Source organism: Nothobranchius furzeri, chromosome 3 (assembly GCF_043380555.1).
Source record: "Nothobranchius furzeri strain GRZ-AD chromosome 3, NfurGRZ-RIMD1, whole genome shotgun sequence".
In the NCBI taxonomy this organism is placed as follows: domain Eukaryota; kingdom Metazoa; phylum Chordata; class Actinopteri; order Cyprinodontiformes; family Nothobranchiidae; genus Nothobranchius; species Nothobranchius furzeri.
In genome coordinates, this window is record NC_091743.1 from 69,338,487 (window position 1) to 69,359,837 (window position 21,351).

At 39.7% G+C, this 21,351-nt stretch overlaps 3 protein-coding genes across 4 annotated transcripts; 1 reads left to right on the top strand and 2 right to left on the bottom strand.

Moving 5' to 3' along the window:
- Window positions 1-1,111: 1,111 nt before the first annotated feature.
- ergic3 (ERGIC and golgi 3) lies at window positions 1,112-15,841 on the bottom strand. 2 transcript variants are annotated; one of them, XM_015958658.3, is made up of 14 exons: window positions 15,657-15,841; window positions 14,069-14,139; window positions 13,287-13,374; window positions 13,090-13,209; window positions 12,925-13,021; window positions 12,680-12,845; window positions 8,741-8,798; window positions 5,809-5,823; window positions 5,390-5,421; window positions 5,017-5,113; window positions 1,999-2,063; window positions 1,681-1,817; window positions 1,498-1,553; window positions 1,112-1,402 (listed from the first exon to the last, which is right to left on the bottom strand). In XM_015958658.3, exons 1-14 carry the CDS (start codon window positions 15,742-15,744, stop codon window positions 1,323-1,325), a joined length of 1,170 nt encoding a protein of 389 aa, XP_015814144.1. In that variant the 5' UTR covers window positions 15,745-15,841; the 3' UTR covers window positions 1,112-1,322. The 2 variants fall into 2 exon arrangements, with proteins under 2 accessions (XP_015814144.1, XP_015814145.1); XM_015958659.3 differs by lacking the exon at window positions 5,809-5,823.
- Window positions 2,333-4,858, top strand: romo1 (reactive oxygen species modulator 1). The gene is made up of 3 exons (XM_015958660.3): window positions 2,333-2,470; window positions 3,851-3,981; window positions 4,432-4,858. The coding sequence occupies exons 2-3, from the start codon at window positions 3,851-3,853 to the stop codon at window positions 4,538-4,540; spliced, it is 240 nt and encodes a 79-aa protein (XP_015814146.1). The 5' UTR covers window positions 2,333-2,470; the 3' UTR covers window positions 4,541-4,858.
- A 2,273-nt stretch (window positions 15,842-18,114) lies between the features above and the next one.
- Window positions 18,115-19,751, bottom strand: LOC107385900 (homeobox expressed in ES cells 1-like). The gene is made up of 4 exons (XM_015960060.3): window positions 19,478-19,751; window positions 18,854-18,987; window positions 18,687-18,788; window positions 18,115-18,463 (listed from the first exon to the last, which is right to left on the bottom strand). Exons 1-4 carry the CDS (start codon window positions 19,593-19,595, stop codon window positions 18,257-18,259), a joined length of 561 nt encoding a protein of 186 aa, XP_015815546.1. The 5' UTR covers window positions 19,596-19,751; the 3' UTR covers window positions 18,115-18,256.
- Window positions 19,752-21,351: the final 1,600 nt, after the last annotated feature.

The following is a 21,351-nucleotide window of genomic DNA, read 5'->3' on the forward strand; positions in this document are numbered from 1 at the left end:
ATATTCCCATGATTTTCAAATTTGTGATAGAAAATGAACTTAAATTATGAACTTCAAGTGGTTAAACATCTCCGTAAAAAAAAAAGAGTAAATAATCAGGTTTAATGAACACAGGAAGCTACAACAAAGATTTTCCTGGTAAATCTGAGATTTTCTGACTTCTGGTAGCATCACAGTCATTCTGCTGTTTAACCCACTTAACAATTGGATTTCTTTAACAATCTGGAGGTTTTCAGAAGAGTTCCTGATCCAGGAAATGCGTTATTTATTTATTTATTTTTTTAATTAAAAGCTGAACCAATCAGAGATTAGCACCTGAACCTTGGCACTGAGATGAGTCAGAGCTGGGTTCAGGTCAGAGAGGAGGATGGATAAGATGAAGAGTCACTAAAACAAATGCGACACAAGAGGAGGTGAAACAGCTCAATTCGAGCTTCTTTAACCATAAAACCACAACAGCTTTTTATTCTAAATTACCAAAACATCAAGCCTCAACGACTCACAGCATCACAGACTCATCAGTGGTGGAGCAGCTTCAATTCGTTAAAATACTGAGGTCCCCTCTTTTCAGAATTCACTTATCGTCACAGCCGAAAGACCAGAAATCAGTCAAATTCAAACAGTTTTGCTCTTAATTTGTTACAAAACAAACAAAAAAATGTGCCAAGAACTTTTAGAACACGTAGTTTGGTGTTTATGTCATCAACAAATCCCACAAAAAGACAGACATCAGGTGGATGCTTCTACAGCTGCAAGAAGGTCGAAGTTCACCTGTGTTTCAAATAAATGAATAAAGACCTCAACAAGGCTGTAAGGTGTGTTAATGTTTCTGAGCTGAAGGAAAATGTCAGCGTGGAAATAATCGGTGTTGCCGTTTCCTGGGAATTTAACAATAAAACCATCAGTGTTCAGCCAAAGCGATGATCTCACTGCGACTCATCAGTGGCTCCAAACTGTGGCTGAATGAGGTAAATGAAGGTCCTGACGCCTGCGGTTCCTCACGTCTTCTAACAAACATTCAGCGATTTGGCAGCCGACCAGAGCCGAAGCTGGCAGAAGTCAGAGTCTTCCTGTGATAAGAAGTCTGATTGAGTCTTGTTTCCTCCTGTTGGCAACAGCAGAGAAAAAAAACCCAAAAAGCTGCAGCTGCAGAGCTTTTCCAGAGGAACTCCAACATTGGCTTCTCTCTGGATTTCCATCTTAAGACAGAGCGATGGAGAGAAAGCAAAGTGCTTTCAACATCCCCCCCTCACTGTCCGTCCGTCCCTCTGTCCTCCTGTCTTGGTCAGCATCTTAGTCTGTGTTGCCAGTGGGGGGTGCTGTTAAGACGTCTTTCCCAGCTCTATCTTCTTCTGGATGGCCCTCGCTGAGTGGTAGATGAGTGAGTCGATCAGACCACCCACTGAGCAAGTCAGAGCAGCCAGTTAGCTTCATTTATTAGCCACATTCAAATAAATTCTTCTCAGGTCTAAAACATGATCACACAGAGGGACTGACCTGTAAAAATGCCTCCGATGATGGCACAAACTCCTGTTAGAAAATGTGTGAAGGATCTGAACAAACACAGAGGAGATTTAATCAACAGGGTTGGGTATCTTGTACCCTGAACTAAATCGATTAATAACACTTTTATTTATAAAACAACAAATATCTGTCTTTATCAAAAACAGAATCACCTACCTTTGCTTTTCTGTGAATTTAACCATCATAGGTGACAGCTCGTATAAAACAAACATGCCCGGCAGCCCCTGGTCTCCTATTAAGCCATTAGCAACTTTTTCATGCCTGGTGACCGAGAACTGGTTTGTTTTTACCACCTGGGGGAAAGAAAAAATACATAAAACATTAAACAGTTACTAATCCAAGTAATCTGTGCTGTAAAAAATGTACTTATTCTAATTTATGATACATAATCTGTTTATAAAATAAAACAGAAAAAAAATTCAACAGTTTAATAAATAGAATAAAAACAAGGTTATAAAAAATGAAATTACTCACCTCTCCATCAGTTTTTACATATATGGTTGGCACAATTTTCACAAAATACTGGTACATCATTGATGCTGTGAAAGGAAAAGTTTTACAATTTAAACTATTTTTGTAATATAATGTATTGTTGTACTCTAATGTAAAATATTTCAGAGAAAGCAAATACCTTTAGTCATGAATAGTTATAATTGAGCTTTTTATTGGCAGATCGAGTGTTTGGCAGTATGATGTTTTCACTATAACAAGTCATAAAAGCTGGATTTGCATTTAGATTTTTATGAACTCAATTTCCAGTGAGAACTAATAAAGTACACCACATGGTGGCGCTGTTAATTTATAGTCTGTCTATTTTCTTCTTCTACCCGGAATTAGGGGTCTGCAAAACCATCGACAACACGCTCTAAAGAAGCTGTGGCCGGAACACGTAAACTTTTAAGTCCACAGACAAATCATCGTCATCGTTATAGTCAAATAATTCAAGGTAAGTTCGGTTTTAATGCAAATTATTTTAAATTTGATGAGAAATCTGAAAACGTGAGACTTCTCAGTCAAGGCCACAGAGGACTTTAGCATGCTAAGCTAGCACAACAAAGTGCGTGGCTTAAAAGAACTGGAATGTTTTGCTCTTTGAGGTCAAACCAGACACGCAAACATGCGACTGTTCGGGTCTTAAGGCCATTAAGATGGTGCTTATCAGCTGTAAACTTTAATTGTAATCCTGCTAAAGACGTAGCTATGGTTAGCTCCTACATGATCAAGCAGTCTTCTCAAAAACAAGCCATCAGCTTTTGTACAAAACGAGGCTTTGGCTCAAATTGATTTAAATAACTTCTGATTGTCTAGTTTATCTTGTTTAAGAAATTCTAATCATTTTAATACAAACTGGCTAATCGAACATAAGATCTTCATCCAAATAATATTGAATGTTTGTGTAACACACAGAGAGACTGTTTAAAGGGTTTCTATAGAAAAACACTGGGATTCTTAATCTTAAAGCAGCAATTGGGGCTGGAAGTGTTTCATAAGTTTTACTTCATTTTGTTTTATACAGGCAGTAAGTGCTGCAGATAATCTGGCAAAAAAAAACCCAAAACAAATGGTCAACATACCAATCTTAATTTCATCAGCGTTGCATTGTGTGTGTGTGTGTGTGTGTGTGTGTGTGTGTGTGTGTGTGTGTGTGTGTGTGTGTGTGTGTGTGTGTGTGTTTCAGTGCTCTTTGAACTGTACGACCAACTTGGCTGGTCTAACTTGTTTAGCTATGTGAGGCAAACAGAACATTCCCGGAATTATAAGTTATACGCCTTTCAAAGCTTCTTTTTATAAACTGTGCCACACAACACCACACATGCAGACCCCATCAGACACCGTAGAAACCGATCTTAATGACCATGATAATTAAGGCACAATGAAAAGGCTTATTAGGTATAGTTTTACACGTTAAAACTATTTAAGCACAAACTGGACAAGTGGAAATCAAATTATGTTTTTACATGAATCACTTTGTGTTAAAGTCCTATAGGACCTGACTGGATTCAAACCCTGATCCACTGCTGTGGAGGAAGTTTGCTACACAATGATGTTAGTTGAAGACTTGGACATTTGGTTTCTAAGAATACATTTAGAGTTTGGTCTTTTTTTCTGATATTAGATAAAGTTGAAGCTTCTGAACACTTGATTGAAAACTGTAAAGTTACAGGACTTCTCCTTGATGATTTATCTCAACACAAAGCTCAGTTAATTTTAATTTGCCAGTCAAAACAGAGTCTGTTTCAGTGACTTTTTTTATTTGAATTAATTGACCAGGAGGTAATCACTTTCAGTGCAAATAGCTTCAAAAGTTGCTTTCTTTTCTCCTCAGATGCCAGTCGCTGTAGGTCCGTACGGCCAGACACAGCCAAGCTGCTTTGATCGGGTCAAGATGGGTTTCATGATGGGTTTTGCAGTAGGAATGGCAGCTGGGGCCATGTTTGGCACCTTTTCCTGCCTCAGGTAAAAAGGAAACTATATTGATCACTGTACTGCCAATCACCCACATTCAGAACCTAAAAACACCATCTGATATTTAACAGCCGGTGCTCGTCTTAAAGGAAGATCAAGTTTTCAGAACAATAGGTCACTTTTCAGCTCTGACCGTTAATCATATCCGAGTTGTTCATCTCTACGCCCGATGGGTTAAAGTTAGGAGAGGGATCAACTTTATTGTCCCCTAAGGGCGAAACATCCGATCACCCCTTATCTGTTGCTTTTGATTGATTTTGATGAATGATTTGCTGATTGACGAGTTTCCTGAAGACTAATTTTTCGACTTAATATTTGAACAAGTGAGATGAGAATGTTTTATTATGAGATGTGGAGAAATCAGGACCTGAAGTTAAATGTTATGTTTCCATTCCATCTTAAAGCAGAAGAGACCTTAGATTGACCTTTTTTTTCCTGCAGGGTGGGCATGCGAGGCAGGGAGCTGATGGGAGGAGTCGGGAAGACCATGATGCAGAGTGGAGGAACGTTTGGGACCTTCATGGCCATCGGAATGGGCATCCGCTGCTGAGGCTGGTGGAGAACAGCCGTCTCCACCCTCTGATATTGTACAGCCATGGGACTTTCCTAACTACAGCTTTGTCATCTTCCCAGATTTTCTCTAGTGCTTTTTTTTTTCTTATAAAATTTTTAATTCATCCAATTATTTTCAGAGGAGCTCAACTCTGCTGATTCAACTGGAGCAAAAATCTAACCAGCTTCAGTCCCCCCCATAAACCTGAGAATGTTGGTTTGAACATCATTTAAATTATATTAGACTAAAAAAAGAACACAAATGTATCAAAAAGATGTTTTTCCCCCAAATTACAATAAAATTTATTACATAGTAGCTCATTAAAGTTCTGGTCCCTTATTGTGGGGATTATCTCTTTAAAGGGTTTGACACCAAAAGATTTAATTCCTACAGACTTCTTTTTAAAAGGTTTGTGACTAAAGTTTTCTTTTAAGACGAGCGATCGTAGAAAACACGAGACGGACTCTACTGACCTTGTGGAGCCATGACGTTGGTTCCATCCAGAGGATTAACGATGCCGGGGTAATCTTTACCAAACGACAGGTGTTTGATCAGATGGGTCATGTTTATCTGCAGCACAACAGGAGGAGGTTAAAATGCAGCAGAGCCGTTTTATTTATGTCAGCAGGTTTTAAAATGTCCTACAGAGTTTGGTTTTAATTGTCAGAAGCCCGATTTTACAAATGGACAATTATTGTGTTAATTTATTAATATTAAAAATAAACACGAGTAACCATTCCTGATTGTTTTTTAAAACTTGATTAATGAAATTTGGCTGTTTTCTTTATCTAAATGGTTTCTATTTATTATAAAAAGTTTTGAAACAAGCTTGCTTCTGTTACTTACGTTGTCTAGGCCAAAACTCTGCAGATCGTGGACTGAAAAAACAAATATGTTTAACATTTTTATAGGGAAAATGTACATAAGTGAAGAAAATACAAAGCATAAATCCAGGAGCAGTAAATAAGTCTTCAGCAAAGAGTGAAAACTCTCTGCTCCTCCAGGATCTGGACAACAAGACGACATTTAAGCTTTAATCAGGCATTAGGCACCACGTCTTTAATCATTACAGAAAAATCTTATTCCTGCTGAGTGAAATCAAAATGCTGTTGAGTTCATAGACACTACAAAACACATTTCACCAGTAAAATCTGTATTTATCATAAAATGTCACACTTTAGGTCAGGAACAATGCACGTAAGCTCATTAAGTAACTATTTTTATCGTGGAACAAAAACTGGTCTTGAAAATAAAGATGGACTTACTTTCCACAGCGTGGACTGCAGAAGGAAGAGAGAAGAGTCACAAGAATAGTGCAGTAGACATCAAAACGTGTGATTTGTGTTAAAGAAGGCTAACAAAAGGGTTCCTGTTTTAGCAACAATCAGCTGAGTTCACCAATGTTTACGTAAAGATGTTGAAAAGGTGATTTTTGGGGTTTTTAAAGGATCAGAAGCTTAATTCTAGTTGGACTATAAAATATTTTACATCATATCAAATTCTCATCAAGTAGGATTAGATAAATCCATTTTCTGTGCCGAGAACACTGAGAACGTAGAAGCAGAAGAGAGCCTGCAGCCCCGCAGACGAGACACCGACGCGAGTCCAGGACCTGGTCCGAGTGATTCTTATCTCTTGTTTCTGCTGCTGAGCGTTAAATCTTTCACCACGTCTGGGATAGGTTCAGAGACGACCACGTTTTCAGAGCAGGAAACTAAAATCGGCTCAGGTCAGTCAGAGATTTATGCAAAAGCCTGTTTTTTTTTTTTTTGGAATTTTTAATCCTGAAGTTTCCTGAGCTTTTAACTTCCTGCTCTGATTTGATGTTACATGCTGAGTAAACATAATAGGGAGCCCAAGTCACACCCATCTACTTGCAGACCATGGGTCCCCAGAAGTCAATGGGGACATAAACGCTGTTCTCTAATTCCGTTTTTGTGCCGTGGATTTCACATCTGTGTCAGAATTTTAGAGATGCATTTTGATGCCAAGAAAGTTATTTTAGGTTTTGTGTGAAAACACGTCCAGGACTACAAATGTGCATCACTAAATTGACATCATCAAACCAGACACGAAGAAGGACAGAGGAAAAATGGCTGTAAGTTTAGTGAGCTTTGAATCCTTCATCCATGAGGAAACCATGAATCTGGCCATGTGGTAAGTGAGACATTCTGTGGTGACGTCCCCACATCTGATTTATAGTCATAAGAACTACTAATTTTTACAAGCTGATAAATGTCAAAGCATGTGACTGTTGTGGTCAAAATACCAATCATTACTCATTATTTAAGTTGAAGTACAACGTATGTGATCCAGGGCGTAAGGCAAAGCAGATTAGAAAATAGCTTTTAGTCTCATTGACTTGCATTCGTTTTTTCATTCTTCCAGGGACCCATGGGCCAACTGGAAAGGGGAGGAGGCTCGCTATAGAGAAAAACAAACAATGATGTGACAAAAAAGGCAAAAACCGGGTCCTAATTAAATCTCACCGACTCCTCCTGCAGTCGCTCTGTAAATTAGAACCCCGTTTAAAGCGATTCAGGTCAGATTCTTCCATCTTTGTACAGCAGGGGCCACACCCCTCACCGCTGAGCTGGGGCCAAACTGTTGTTTTATTTATCACACTTGTAGTGATTTTTGATTCGAAATTGAAATAAAATTTAAAAAAAGCATTAAAAGAAGTTAATTTTGCATGAAACTTAGAAAAGTTCTAGTTCAAAGATGAGGATTGGGTGCATGACAAGCACTGCTGGTCAAACTGGCTTGTGAGCCCTGCTGTACAGTATAATCTCAGGATGTGGGTGAGTGGAAACAAAACAAATGAAGATGGACACAAACACCATCCAAAAGGTTTGGAACACCCTTTATTCTCATGCCAGTAGAGAAAAAATTAACCAGGAAAAAGTCTGGAGAAGAAAAATCTGTCACTTCTCAGAGATGCTTTAGACGGCTAACGCTACTCTAAAGCAGACAGACAACCATCCAAAATGCTTTTTTTATTATTATTTATACACATTCATTTTCAGGTTTGTGAGTTAAAGCTGATTTTTCCTCAGACAAACTGACAAAAGGGTAGGGATGTCCCGATACAATGTTTTCATATCCAGTACGATACCAATATTACAGCCTTCAGTGTTGACCGATACCGATATCAATCCCATACGATATCAGCAATAATCAGGCATACTTTTACCTATTTCACTGTGTGGAATGTATGAAAGGCATGATCAAGTGCTATTCCTCAATCGGAGAACAAGAGGGGGGTGATGTGTATTTGTTTAGTCATGTGACAGTGGTTGTAATCATCTCAGAAGCATATGTGTGTGGTGTGTGTGTGTACATAATAATGTAAATTCTACTTTAATAAAAATTTTCCTTCTACACAAAATCTGCTTTTAGAAGGATTAATGTCAGTATATCGGAATCGGCTAATATCGGTTATCGGCCATAACAGTGATATTAATATCGGATATTGGCCCAAAAATGTCATATCAGTACATCACAAATGTTTTTTAGCCATTGGTTGCAAAAATGTGAACCTTAACTCATTCACTGCCAGCCGTTTCCTGATCGCTAATGGCCTTCGCTGCCAGCGTTTCTCATGGTTTTTACTGTTTTTTTAAGAGTTGCAGAACGTTGCGCGCTAGGATGATGTCGATGCCAAAACAACCAAAACAAAGAGGAGATTCACCTCTTACATCAGGAAGAATCCGCGTGATTCGAGCGTTATCCGTTCTTTCATAATCCGTTGTTGAATTGTGATCGGCAGACGCTTTTCCGGTTCGCGCCTCACTTTTTTTACAGGAACGGCCCAAAACGATCTCCTAACACATGGACGGTCTGCTTCCTGATCATGTGACGTGTGACGTATGCGGATGAAGATCGGCTTCAGGGCTGAGATGTTTGTTCTCTCAGCGCGGGGGCTCGTTCCGATGCTCAACCAGTAAAAAAATGCCAATGACGACTTTAGTCGTCATTGGCAGTGAACGGTTGGATCTAAAATGACGACTTTAGCCGTCAATGGCAGTGAATGAGTTAACGGAGTGCTTACATCTGAGATTTTGATGCAGTCCCACATAACCTGATGGTGTTTTTAGGCCGATATCAATATCTGAACAGGACACCCCTACTAAAAGGCGTTTAAATGTTTGGTTAAGCAGGACTGAAAGGCGGAGACGAGGAAGCAGCTGCTCTTACCGTGAACGTGAGACTGCTGGAAACTTTTTCCAGGTGCAAAGTGGAAATTTCCTGCCACCTAACAAGAGAAGAAGGTTTCACATTTGAGTATGAGTTTAAAAAAGGGCAAAGAGACTATAGATATAACGTATTTTCTAAAGAATAACAAGGTGAAAGATAAATTCTACTTTTCCATCTTTCACCTGCAGGAACAACATTTTATTCTCACAGAGCTCATTTTCAGTGGAAGCAAAAAAAAAAACAACAAAAAAAAACAATGTGGTGGATTCTGTTTTTTACTTAAAGACCAAGTTCACTCATTTTTTCCAACACATCTGCAGTGGTCTCTAGTATGAATGAATGTCCTTGTTCGAGTTGAGCAGCGCCTTGCCTGGAAAACAGACGACAGCAGGGAGAGCAGCTGAAAGCCGGCGTTTAAGTCGGACAGATTTCCCCACATGAGTAGCTCGCGAGTGACGATGGAGGAAGAAGATATCGCGTTAGCGTTCATACTTGTTTAATTATTTATTTTAATTCTGGTGCCTGTTATCAACCGAAACACATCGTCACGTGCTTGTGGATATTATATATTGTACATGGAGATATGACTGTAATAATAAGTAAAGGTTTTCAGCTGTGGGTTTAGTGTGCTCATAGGAAACGTGACAAAACAACACAAATCACATTTCTCTTTATGGCCTATATAGTTATCATCAATGTCACATGATTTACAGAATACATGTGACCAACTAACATTTCACATTCTACCAGCGGATGTTTGGATCAGAATGTTAACCAATCAGATCTTAGATTAGGTGAGTGCCAGGCGTTTCCCGTCATGCCCTAGGTTTTGCAGCCGGTGGAGAGCACCTGCCCTCTCCGTGGGCTGCCACCTTACCGTGGTGGAGGGGTTTGAGTGTCTCAATGATCCTAGGAGCTAAGATGTCTGAGGCTTTCTGCGTCTGGTAGGGTCACCCATGGCAAACAGGTCCTAGGTGAGGGATCAGACAAAGAGCAGCACGAAGACCTCTTATGATGAATTATATAAATGGAAACCATGTTCCCTCGCCCGGACGTGGGTCACGGGGGCCCCCCTCAGGAGCCAGGCCTGGAGGTGGGGCATGTTGGCGAGAGCCTGGTGGCCGGGCTTTCACCCATGGAGCCCGGCCGGGCACAGCCCGAAGAGGAAATGTGGATCCTCCTTCCCATGGGCTCACCACTCGTGGGAGGGGCCAAAGGGGTCGGGTGCAGTGTGTGACGGGTGGTAGTCGAGGGCGGGGACTTTGGCAGTCTGATCCTCGGCTACAGAAGCTGGCTCTTGGCACATGGAATGTCACCTCTCTGGTGGGGAAGGAGCCTGAGTTGGTGTGTGAGGTTGAGAGGTTCCAACTAGATATAGTCGGACTCACCTCTAACAAATGGCTCTGGAACCAGTTTCCTTGAGAGGGGTTGGACTTTCTACCGCTCTGGAGTTGCTCCTACTGAGAGGTGCTGAGCAGGGGTGGGCATACTAGTTTCTGAGACCATGGTCTTGGTTCAGAAAAGGGTAGAATGCCTTCTCCGGGTCAGGGATGAGGTCCTGCCCCAAGAGGAGGAGTTTAAGTATCTTGGGGTCTTGTTCACGAGTGAGGGAAAACTGGAGCGTGAGATCGATAGGCGGATTGGTGCTGTATCTGCAGTGATGCGGGCGTTGTACCGGTCTGTCGTGGTGAAGAGAGAGTTGAGTCAGAAGGCGAAGCTCTCGATTTACCGGTCGATCTACGTTCCTACCCTCACCTATGGTCATGAGCTTTGGGTTTGACAGAAAGAACGAGATCACGGATACAAGCGGCTGAAATGAGCTTTGTCCGAAGAGTGGCTGGGCTCTCCCTTAGAGATAGGGTGAGAAGCTCGGTCATCCGGGAGGGGCTCTGAGTAGATCCGCTGCTCCTCCACATCGAGAGAAGCCAGTTGAGGTGGCTCGGGCATCTGGTCAGGATGCCTCCCTGATGAGGTTTTCCGGGCACGTCCAACCGGGAGGAGACCTAAAGGTAGACCCAGGACACGGTGGAGGGACTATGTCTCTCATCTGGCCGGGGAATACCTTGGGATTCCCCTGGAGGAGCTGGCCAAAGTGGCTGGGGAGAGGGAAGTCTGGGCCTCTCGCCTTAGGTTACTGCCCCTGCGACCCAACTCCGGATAAGCAGATGAAAATGGATGGATGGATGGATGGATGGATGGATGGATGGATGGAGAGCAACTGCAGTGCCTTGCTCCAAAATCTGCAGCCACCTTGATCTCATTAGGTTATCGTTGCCTACGTATGCATGACGTCGGAGCAAGTTGGCGTAAAGCCGGACACAAATCTAACCGGCATGCACTGCGTGCTGATCTAATCTGCGCAGAACTGGCTCATCTCGAACAAGGCCAATGCTTTGAGTCGATCACTGTAGAAAAAAAAAAGCTGTGGCGCTCCTGTTTCAGGAACTAGAGGTTAGCCTGAGCAGAACACAACAGTATTTGGAGTCTTTTTTCCTGATATTTGATTGGCTAACAGCAACGTGACTCTACCACTGACTGTTTGCTCTGCAGCGTTGATTCTTTATTTTCACAAATAACACAAGCCTGGAGGAGTTCTGCTGTGTGGTGGAGATGCTAATGCTAATAGTTAGCTTCTACTAGCTGAGACATGCGCTGCGGTTTCCTGCACGTTAAACCAACAAAAACCTTCCCGTCGTGAGCCAAGATGGGCGAGTCCATGGATGTTAAGTGACAGTGTGACATAGATCTGTCAGGATAGTTTCATCGTCTATTATCTATAAGAAGCTAACGCAGGAGATAGGTGTAGGAGACTATTTCATGTTCAGCCTGCATGAAACACTTAAGCCGGGTGGACACTGTGCGACATTTTCACTTTTTTTCCCCTTGTGCGAGAATCTACAAGATTGGGGCGAGTTTTGCACTGAGCGTTGTGTAGTATACAGGGCAAGAGGCGATTAACCCAGGGTATCTGCAGGTTTAAGGGAGCCAAATTTAAGACTTTTTAAGACCTTTTTTTAAGGCCACTTTGACCAAATTTAAGCTATTTTTAAAATTAAATTTAAGCTATAATTTGGGGATTAGTTAGCATTAAACTTGCACTTCCCCATGGCACAAGCTCCCACTAGCTTAACCAGCTAATGTGCTCATCTAAAAATAGCCCCCTTTCACAACCAACTGAATGTGTAAGGTTTCGCTTACGCCAACATTGTACACAAAAAATGCTGAACACTAACTAGAAATTCACGAAAATTTTTATAGAAATAAAATAATCTTGTTTATTGGGTCTTTGGTAATTTAAGACGTTTGGAAACTGGATTTAAGGATTATTTGTCATTTTTAAGGATTTTCAAGGCCTTAAATTTGGAAAAGCAAATTTAAGACTTTTTAAGGACCCGCGGATACCCTGTAACCAGAACCGCGCACAGCGCATGCGCAAAGTTGCGTGAACACGGCTCATAGCCATTTCCCTATTAACACACTTTGTTTGTTTCTATTTCTACACTTTTTTACTCACACAATGACAAGGAATGTCAAGAAAGAGTGTTTGCTGTGTTTGTCAAATTAAACAGACAAAATATTGATCAACTTTCTTTCGTTTTCCTCCTCCAACCCCCATAATTCCCTGTTCTCCTACAGCATTCCCGAAGGACAACTGACATCACCAAAAAAGTCTGAAGTGTTGTGTACAAACAGCTATTTTTAGGTTTGACACGTTGCTACCAGACGTACAGTGTGAGCAGGTTTCATCTGAGAACTGGGTCGTACAGTGTGAGCACATGACGCGTGAGATTTGCTCTAAGAGGAAGTCGTACAGTTTGAGCTGAAGCTGGCTGCTATGAGTGAAAAAGTCGCACAATGTCCGCCTGGCTTAAGAGTGACTGACCATCTTTCAAAAATAACAAAATCCTGATGAGGCATGGCAGAGAGGAGCAGGATCACCTTGTTGACCTCCAGGAAACCGTAAACCTGACAGCCTTCGTTCTTCTGCTCCATCATCTTCTGCGTGAAACCTTCTCTCTTGCACTGCACAATGGTGTCGGCGTTTTTGAATGCCCAGCCTCGCCGCCGGTACGCTTCCCGTACGTCATCGCAGGTGTTACAACACCTGGACACGCCGAAGGGGGATGGGTTAAATGGGTTAAGCAGCAGAGCCTGAGTGTGTTTTTGAGTGTGTCGGAGTTTACCGGAGGTCCTCGGTCTCTGCACCGTAGCAGCTCTCACATCTGTTCGGGTCCAGAGTGCTGGGATCAAAAGCTTCACCGTCCTCAGCTTGACCAAGTTCTGCAACACAAAAAATCATCAAAATCGTATCTGAAAGTAAAAAAATACACAACAGAATCAAAGTTTACCGTGCTTTTCTGCTTCATGGGTGACAGGTTTGAGGTCCTTATCCAGCCGCTGTTTGAAGAGATTGTGTTCGACGTCCAGCTGCTGCTCACCAGCCACGTCCATCGCATCGATACTGAGATCTGAGAAACAGAATCAGTACCAATTAGCCAGTTAGCTTCACCAGCAGTGGGTCTACTCTAGCAGCAGCAGCACTTACAGGCACAGGGCATGTGAGGGAAAACCACGTCGATGTTGATCTTAAGTTTGTCTCCTCGCGACGTGTCCACGTAAAGCTCAGGGTGGACCTGTGGGAATAACCAAAACTGTAATCAACACACAGAAATGTCAAAACGGATACAAGAATCGTAGAAATAATCCCTGATGTGAAAAAAAAATCTCCCATTTGAATATATCTCTACTTTTAAAAGCACTGCAGAAACCTGAAGTTTTCATTGCATCATATAAGGTGGAACCTGAATTCTATCGGACAACTTTTAATTTAAAACAAATAGTTTGCTGGAAAAGATGCCAGCTTCTAATGTTCATTTATTTATTTCACCAATAAATGAATTTTATAAAGCTTCCAAATGATGTTCTAGTACTAATAACCTGTCTGCTGCTGGTTTCCTCCAGCCAGCCAGGGCCCATATCCCAGATATGGACCTAAAAGCAGATTTATACAGAAAGAAATGAGAAAGCGTTTTCTACCATTTCAGACCAGTCTGACAAGAAGGAAACATGAAAACACAAAAGGTTGCATCGGTGACCTAAAACATCTGAGTTTATTTGTCTGAAACGGAAAATTACTCCAAAAATATCTGAATTTTAAATAATTGACCAAATTTGTCCAATCAGACATTAAGATTTCAAATGTTTAGACATGTTTGTGCTGACAGACTTAAAACAGGAGTTTAGGAGTAAAACCTGTCTGAATGCTGCTGCCGACGGAGGACAATCTGAGAGTGATGGAAGATGCTCCAACTATATGGATGAGCTCACCTCTTTGGTAAGGTAATACTGCAGCTCTGAGACAAACAGGATTAACATGATGACACCACTGATGATGGTCACTATGGAAACAGAGAGGAAGTACAGATGTTAGAAATCCCAGCACCCTTTAAAGCCTGCCTCAGATTATTATTTTAGACAGAAACGTTTGCTTTTAGGTCACTTTTATGACCTTTTGTGTTTTGTAGATAAGACTAAATAACTATTTCATTAAAATATTAATAATAAACAATCTACATTAGTCACCAACAGTATAGAGGATTACACAAGTTTCGGGCTACATTTGTCAGGTTGTCTAGTCTACTTTACATGTTGTCTAGTAACAGAAAGGATGCAGATGCGATCCCGGCTTTGGACAGAGAATTCTGCTGTTGTGTTCTTGGGCAAGGCACTTAACCCACATTGCCTGCTGGTGATTGTCGGAGGGACCAGTGGCGCCAGTGTATGACAACCTTGCCTCTGTCAGTGCGCCCTAGGGCAGCTGTGGCTACATCGTAGCTCATCACCATCAGTGTGTGTGAATGGGTGATTGGTGCATTGTAGTGTAAAGTGCTTTGGAGTCCTCTGACTCTGAAAGGTGCTATACAAGTGCGGGTCATCATCATTTTGAAGGAGCAAACCAAAAAGACTCAGTTTGGATGCAGATTGTTTGGTCAATTTTTCTGGGAAAATGAGGAGTTCAGTGTAGATGGAGCTGGTGGGCCCTCGTTTACTCTAATATGTCACAGAGACAATCTGAGACTCATGCGGACAATAAATGGTCACATTTCAAACAGAGAGTTGCCTTTATTGTGCATTTTGATTTGTAGGATTAAATCAAATGATTAAGAGAAAGAAGAATTAAAGTATCACCAAATTGAATGAAGGCTAGAATAGCTTTAATTCAGTTTGCTCTTAAATTTAAAAAAATGTATTAAAAACACAATCCTGTTTATAGAAATTATATTTGTTTCCAACATCTGGTTAGTGAAAAAAATCTAAATATTCCGAAAAGACTAACGTATTTATTTTAATCTTTAACATCTAAAACAAGCAATTCTCAATTTATTCTGAAAATGAGCTATTAATCCCCACAGTGTTCTTTTTAATCTATCAACTCGGTTCTTCAACCCCATTCAACAAAATCAAAATCATATTTTAACCCAATAAATAAAAGTTCAGAACAATAATCAAATAAAAAAAAACAGCCCAAAGAAAATAAAACCTAACAGGACAAGTTTCTCCTTGTGTCCAGATTAAAATGTAAATCTTCCGCACACAATCAAACTAAGAAAACATTCTGTGAATGAAAAACAATCATTTTTAATCATCAAAAAGTTTCATCTATATTAACTGAAGATTTGTGTGTTAAATGTACATTAGCTAAGTTATGACTAGGCTAGCAGTAAATCTGCTTCACAGCAGCATTATAGGTGTTAAACAAGACGACCTAATTCTATTTCACTGTTTGGTCATCGCCTTAAGAGATATGTCGCTAATTTATTCAGATAATTATCAAAAGTTTGTAATCGTTTAAAATAAAAAAGAATGATTTAGCCATGCTAGCAGATTGCTTTCTGATGAATTAAAGCCGTTTTACCAGCCGCTCCGCCCCACGTCTTCACACGAAAATCCTCCAAAGTTTTGGGATAAGCGTCGAACTGCTTCAGTTTGTTAAACGTGTCCATTTTTCTATAAAAAGTCACCGATATACAGAAATATTAGCGGCATATGCCTGCACTACAGATACACATCGGTCCTTCGCGTTCGCTTCCGGGTCAGGTGGGACACAGATGCACCAATCAGTGTCGGCCGCGTCATTTTCAGCTCTCCTTTTCTTCTTTAGTCAAAAAACAAGAATGGTGGACTCAATTTTTTTTATTTTAATATTTTAAACAACACATTCAAAATTAATTGGATTAAACATTATTTAAAAGACCCAATGTCTATGTGGAATATCATTTCCCATCAAATCTTCTCTAAGCTGGGTGGACTAAAATTTCTCTTAATGTGCAACTACAATATTGAACGTATACCTGTCTCTCTCTCAAATTTTCATAAACAAATGTTATTGGCTTGGTCTCTAATTTATAAGCATAACTTTTCTCCTAATAATTACCTTATATGGAACAATAAAGACGTCTGTTACAAAAGGAAATCCTTATTCTTTGACAATTGGTTTAGGAATGGCATTATAAAGATCAATCAGCTCTTTAATAAGGAAGGAAATTTATTTACTTATCAAGAATTTCTTTCTCATTATAAAACTCCTGTAACCCCTAAAGAATTTGCTATTGTTTTCGACGCTATTCCATCTGGTGTTATCATGCTTTTCAAAAGTTATACCACCCCACCATCTAACATGACCCCTTTGCCTGATCCAAGTGACACATTTATAGGGAAACTTTGTTTTCTATCGAGATTACGGCCAAATAAGCAGATTCGCTCCCTTTTTCTAGCTGATTGTGTTTCTGTACCACATGTTCTCCCTAAATGGAATTCACTTGTTCAATATGTGTCGTGGGAAAAAGTATGGACTCTTCCTAACAGATACTTGCTTACAAACAAAGTCAAAGAAGTCACATTCAAACTCCTTCATCGCTATTATCCTGTTAAAACATTCCTGAGGAGATTCATTAAAGACTTTGATGTATCCTGTACTTTCTGCAAGGAGCACCCAGAAACTATCGACCACTTGTTCTGGACTTGTGAACACACTCGGAAACTATGGCAAGGCGTCTGTAGATTTATATTGGACCATATCCATGAGACCTTTGTATTACATTTTCATAATGTTCTGTTTGGATTTCTAGACTATCAGAGGGATTTGGAAAATGAACTGTTCATATCTAATCTCATCATATTGCTGACCAAGTTTTACATCCATAAATGTAAAGTGTTAAAGATAAGACCTTCCTTTTGTGTCTTGAAAAAAGAGCTTAAGCTTTATTTGAAAACAATCTCCACCTCGAACAATAACAAAGCCATTAAGACACTAAGTCTCTGCTCGAAATTTCAAATCTTTCCATAATTCATACTCTGTTGCATGTCTCGTATTGTTTCCTGTTTCGATCATCATTCTCATGTTTCATAATTTGTATGCAGTAACCCCTGGCGTTGAATCTGTTGGTATGTTTTTGTTATGTTTATACTGTTTCCATGTACTTCATAGTGGATATTGAGTCACTTATGTATATTGACTGTATTGTTAACGAACCAATATCCTAAATAAAGAATTCAAAAAAAAAAAAGTCAAAAAACAAGAGCCCAAAGGTCAACAAGTGTCATAGTGGACTGTCTACAGTAACTGAGAGGCTGTTGAGATGAAAATATACTTAAAAATGTTCTGGTTTCAGCAGAAAAATGAAACAAAATCCTTGAAATTAAAGTAAATACAATTTTTTGGCAAGTCCAAAGAAAGAAATAGGAACATATACTTCCTTTATTCAACTGATGTGTTTTTATTATCTGTATTTTTAAAAGAGCTTAAAACTATGGGAGCCCATTGCTATGGAAGCCCATTCCCGCCACTCAGATAAAAAAAAATTATTATCTCATAATTATGACTTAGCTATCTCATAATAATGAGATACTAAGTCATAATAATGAGATACTATCTCATTATTATGAGATAGCTAAGTCATAATTATGAGATAATAATTTTTTTTATCTGAGTGGCGGGAATGGGCTTCCATATAAAACTTTTGCAAAGAGATTATGTTATTTATTCTGATGCCTGTGGATTTCTATACAATCCCTGCAGAAATTTTTTATGATCACTAATACAAAAATGAAATGAAGATTATATCAGAATTCTAATGCTAAGTGTGTGCATATGTAATATATTGATGCAGTACCATTTCTGCAAGCTATATTTTAAGAAAACATAAAAAAAATACAAACTCACCTTCATCAATACATATTTGATAATTGCATTCATCATTTGATGAACTTTGAAAATGTCTAAGCTTTAAACAAGTGAAGTGACATTTTATGAATGAAGACACACAAAAGCAGACCCAAGCTGTAATAACCTAAATAGTTTTATTCAAATCTGAAACAGCTCAAAATATAAAAATCTACTCACACACAGAGATTTGAAATGACACATAAAGTCTAGGTGGCTCATTAGAACACTTTGCCTTTATTTAACATTCGTTTTCCACCTTGATTTGTTTTGAAATCAGACCTTCATCTACATCACTCCTCCTCTTCCTCCACTTTAATCTGGTGATGAGAGGCATGCTCATGGGTGAGCTCATCATCTCCACCTTTCTGCTTAAAGGTCCTCAGGTGACCTATGACCTCTGGCTGCACCCACAGGTCAGTCACAGCAGTCTGAACCAGCTGCAGTCGGGTCTCTCGGAGAGAACGTCTCAGTTTAGCCCGACGGTTCTGAAACCAGATCTGAGAACGACAGAGAGAGAGAGAGAGAGAGAGAGAGATGCTTTAACATAGTCACATCTGCTGAAGTGCAACTTCAGAAACTAAAATCAAGATCTAATCTGTTTAATTCATTTGTTTCTTTGCTGAAATTGAATTTCTTTAAAATAATTTCCAAGCATCCATGATCTCTTTGACTCCATCACAACCTTCTGTATAATATTTAGATATTTTATGAATCTTGAACCTGGACTCTGTCCTCATCCAGGTCCAGTTTTTCTGCCAGCTGCTCCCTCAGCTCGATTCCTGGGTAGCAGTTCACCTGGAACACCGTCTCCAGAGCGTTCACCTGGAGCAGAGGGAGGGTCACTTAGATCCTCTTTAGGCTGACACACTGGTTTGCTGACTGTCTACCTGGCTGTTGCTGAAGGCCGTGCGAGGACGCCGTCCCATGTACCAGCTTGATGTGGTTCTGGGTGGGTTCTGTTGTTCATCTTGATGCTGTTTAAAGCAAAAACTGTTTCCTCTCTTCCTCCCTACTCCACCATCTGAACAAATTAAACAAAAGCAAAATATCACAGCTTATGGACTCACTCTCCCAAAAAGTAGATTGTTTTAGATTTAGAATGAAGCCTTCAGAGTTAATCATCTACAACAGAGTACAACATCAGTCTGTGTGTGTGTGTGTGTGTGTGTGTGTGTGTGTGTGTGTGTGTGTGTGTGTGTGTGTGTGTGTGTGTGTGTGTGTGTGTGTGTGTGTGTGTGTGTGTGTGTGTGTGTGTGTGTGCGTGTGTGTGTGTGTGTGTTTGAGAGAATAAATTAGTTCATTTTAAAGGTGGGGAACGCTGATAAAGTCTTTTTTAATGAATATTCCTGATTCTAATCAGCCACTCTGAGGGTTTCATGTGGGTTGAACAAGAAAATAGTCTCCTACAACTATCTCCTGCATTAGCTTCTGATAAAACAGATGGTGAAACTCTAGGATTAGAAAAGCCTGCATGCATGTGTGTGAGTGTGTTTGCGTGTGTATTTCCTAACCTGCCCAAGGTCGATGAAGTTTCAGGCTCCTTTCAGGTTTTTCCAGATCCAAACTCAGAATCCGATCGATGTAAAATGCTGGCTGGCTTAGTTTCCCAGGAGGCACGGAGGATTCCATAACTGTTGATCAGGTCCACGATCATCCAACAGGAAGTAAAAGTTACTCTGATGCGGTGAGACAGAACTAGTTTGGCTTCATGGTGAGAAAACCAGATCTAAATCTGCCTCCGTTGATAATGGGACCTATGAACTCTCCACGCTGACGACAACTGAGGAAATCTGGAAGAGGTTCAGGCATATGAACCAGTAGGATGACAAACTAGTGTCTGCTGGTTTTCATGGGCGTAGAGAATTTACACCAGCCACCAATTAGAACCAAGAAGTCTTTTTCCCATTTGAATGAGATTCCCTGATGCTCCATACAACAGCTAATCTCTGCTAATTGGGTGTTCTGCTGAAAGACAGCTTATTTTAAGTTCTGCTTTCACAAACCCAACTTTTCAGAATTAATACAAGCAGAGCAGAAAAAACAGCCCATCTTAAATTGTCATAAATGCATCTGTGCGTTTTCCCACATGGCACATCCTGCAGGTGTGTGTTTGACACAAACACAAAGCAGAAACTTCCTTTTCTTCTGAATTACTAAAGTAGAAAATCTAGTTTAGTTTCCACTCTAAAAATACACCCGCCCTCCGGTTACTGCAGAATTTAAACTAATAACGATGATAATGAAGGCAATAATAAGGGCCCATGAGATCTACTAATGCTATTAGCCTAATCTGTATGTGTTGTGATGCAGATGAAGCTCATAGCACCTGGATGCAGTTTAAAGCAGCAGGGAGGAAAAGCTTTTCAGGACCAGATTAGTTCCTAATAAAAGTCTACGGCAGCTTTAAATCAACAGCACACTTGCTAATTTATCTCTCTGTGGATGGAGCTGACGACGCCACGAAGAGGAGTCCTTTTAAACTCTGACTCCAGGATCCAGCTGGAGGAAGTCATTAGAGAAAAGAAGGCTGAAGGGAGAAAAAATGCTGGTAAATCATCATGTTGTTTTACCATTTGGTATTTTAAATAAATAAATGATCAATTTTCTGTCAGTTTGATTGCTGAGCTTCAGTGTTTACCTGCTAGGCATCCATTTTATTTATGTAGAGTTAAGAAATGTGTCATTAAACCATTTTGAGAAAACAAGACACCTATTTTTGAACTCATCATCGAAAAGCAATAATAGTGTTGACTTTTGCATTTGTTTTTTTTAGTTTTTTTTAGTTTAGTTTAGTTTATTTCAAACAAAGAAAACATACATAATTTTTTAAAAAGTACCACAAACAGAAAAAATACATATCATCCCTTCTGTGTTTGAAAAGGAGTAGGCTGAAGTGGAAACTTATATATCCCTACCCCTTTATACAAGTAATTTTTACTTGTTTACTTAAATCTAACACAAAACCTACATTAAAACAAACAAAATGGTACAAGTCACCAAAAAAACCACCAAATTATATGGAAAAAAAAACAAAAAAAGAAAAAAACCCATCTTTTTACAATTGATACAATTTACTTTTCCTTGGAATAAAGGACAACCACATAAATCATTTATTTTCCACTATATACTTGTTCAGAATATGTTTTTTATAATTCATTTTAAACACATTTATATTTGTACTTACTTTGATTTCTTCTTCTAAATTGTTCCATAATTTAACCCCTATTATTGTGATACACATCTGTTTTAATGTTGTTCTAAACTTATGTATCTTTAAGTTTAGTGTCCCTCTCAGGTTATATCCTCCTTCTCTCTCTGTGAACAGTTTCTGTATTTTATCAGGCATTAATTTATTTCTTACTTTATACATTATTTGTGCTGTTTT

What these genes read in the sequence shown, in the direction of transcription:
- romo1 (XM_015958660.3), top strand. Translation starts at nt 3,851, where the DNA reads ATGCCAGTCGCTGTAGGTCCGTACGGCCAGACACAGCCAAGCTGCTTT. An exon ending in GGCACCTTTTCCTGCCTCAG is followed by an intron (nt 3,982 to 4,431) that starts GTAAAAAGGAAA and finishes TTTTTCCTGCAG; the next exon opens with GGTGGGCATGCGAGGCAGGG.
- LOC107385900 (XM_015960060.3), bottom strand. Translation starts at nt 19,595, where the DNA reads ATGGAATCCTCCGTGCCTCCTGGGAAACTAAGCCAGCCAGCATTTTAC. An exon ending in CGGCCTTCAGCAACAGCCAG is followed by an intron (nt 18,789 to 18,853) that starts GTAGACAGTCAG and finishes CCTCTGCTCCAG; the next exon opens with GTGAACGCTCTGGAGACGGT. An exon ending in TGGATGAGGACAGAGTCCAG is followed by an intron (nt 18,464 to 18,686) that starts GTTCAAGATTCA and finishes TGTCGTTCTCAG; the next exon opens with ATCTGGTTTCAGAACCGTCG.
- ergic3 (XM_015958658.3), bottom strand. Translation starts at nt 15,744, where the DNA reads ATGGACACGTTTAACAAACTGAAGCAGTTCGACGCTTATCCCAAAACT. An exon ending in CCCTCACATGCCCTGTGCCT is followed by an intron (nt 13,210 to 13,286) that starts GTAAGTGCTGCT and finishes TCTGTTTCTCAG; the next exon opens with ATCTCAGTATCGATGCGATG. An exon ending in ATGTAAAAACTGATGGAGAG is followed by an intron (nt 1,818 to 1,998) that starts GTGAGTAATTTC and finishes TCTTTCCCCCAG; the next exon opens with GTGGTAAAAACAAACCAGTT.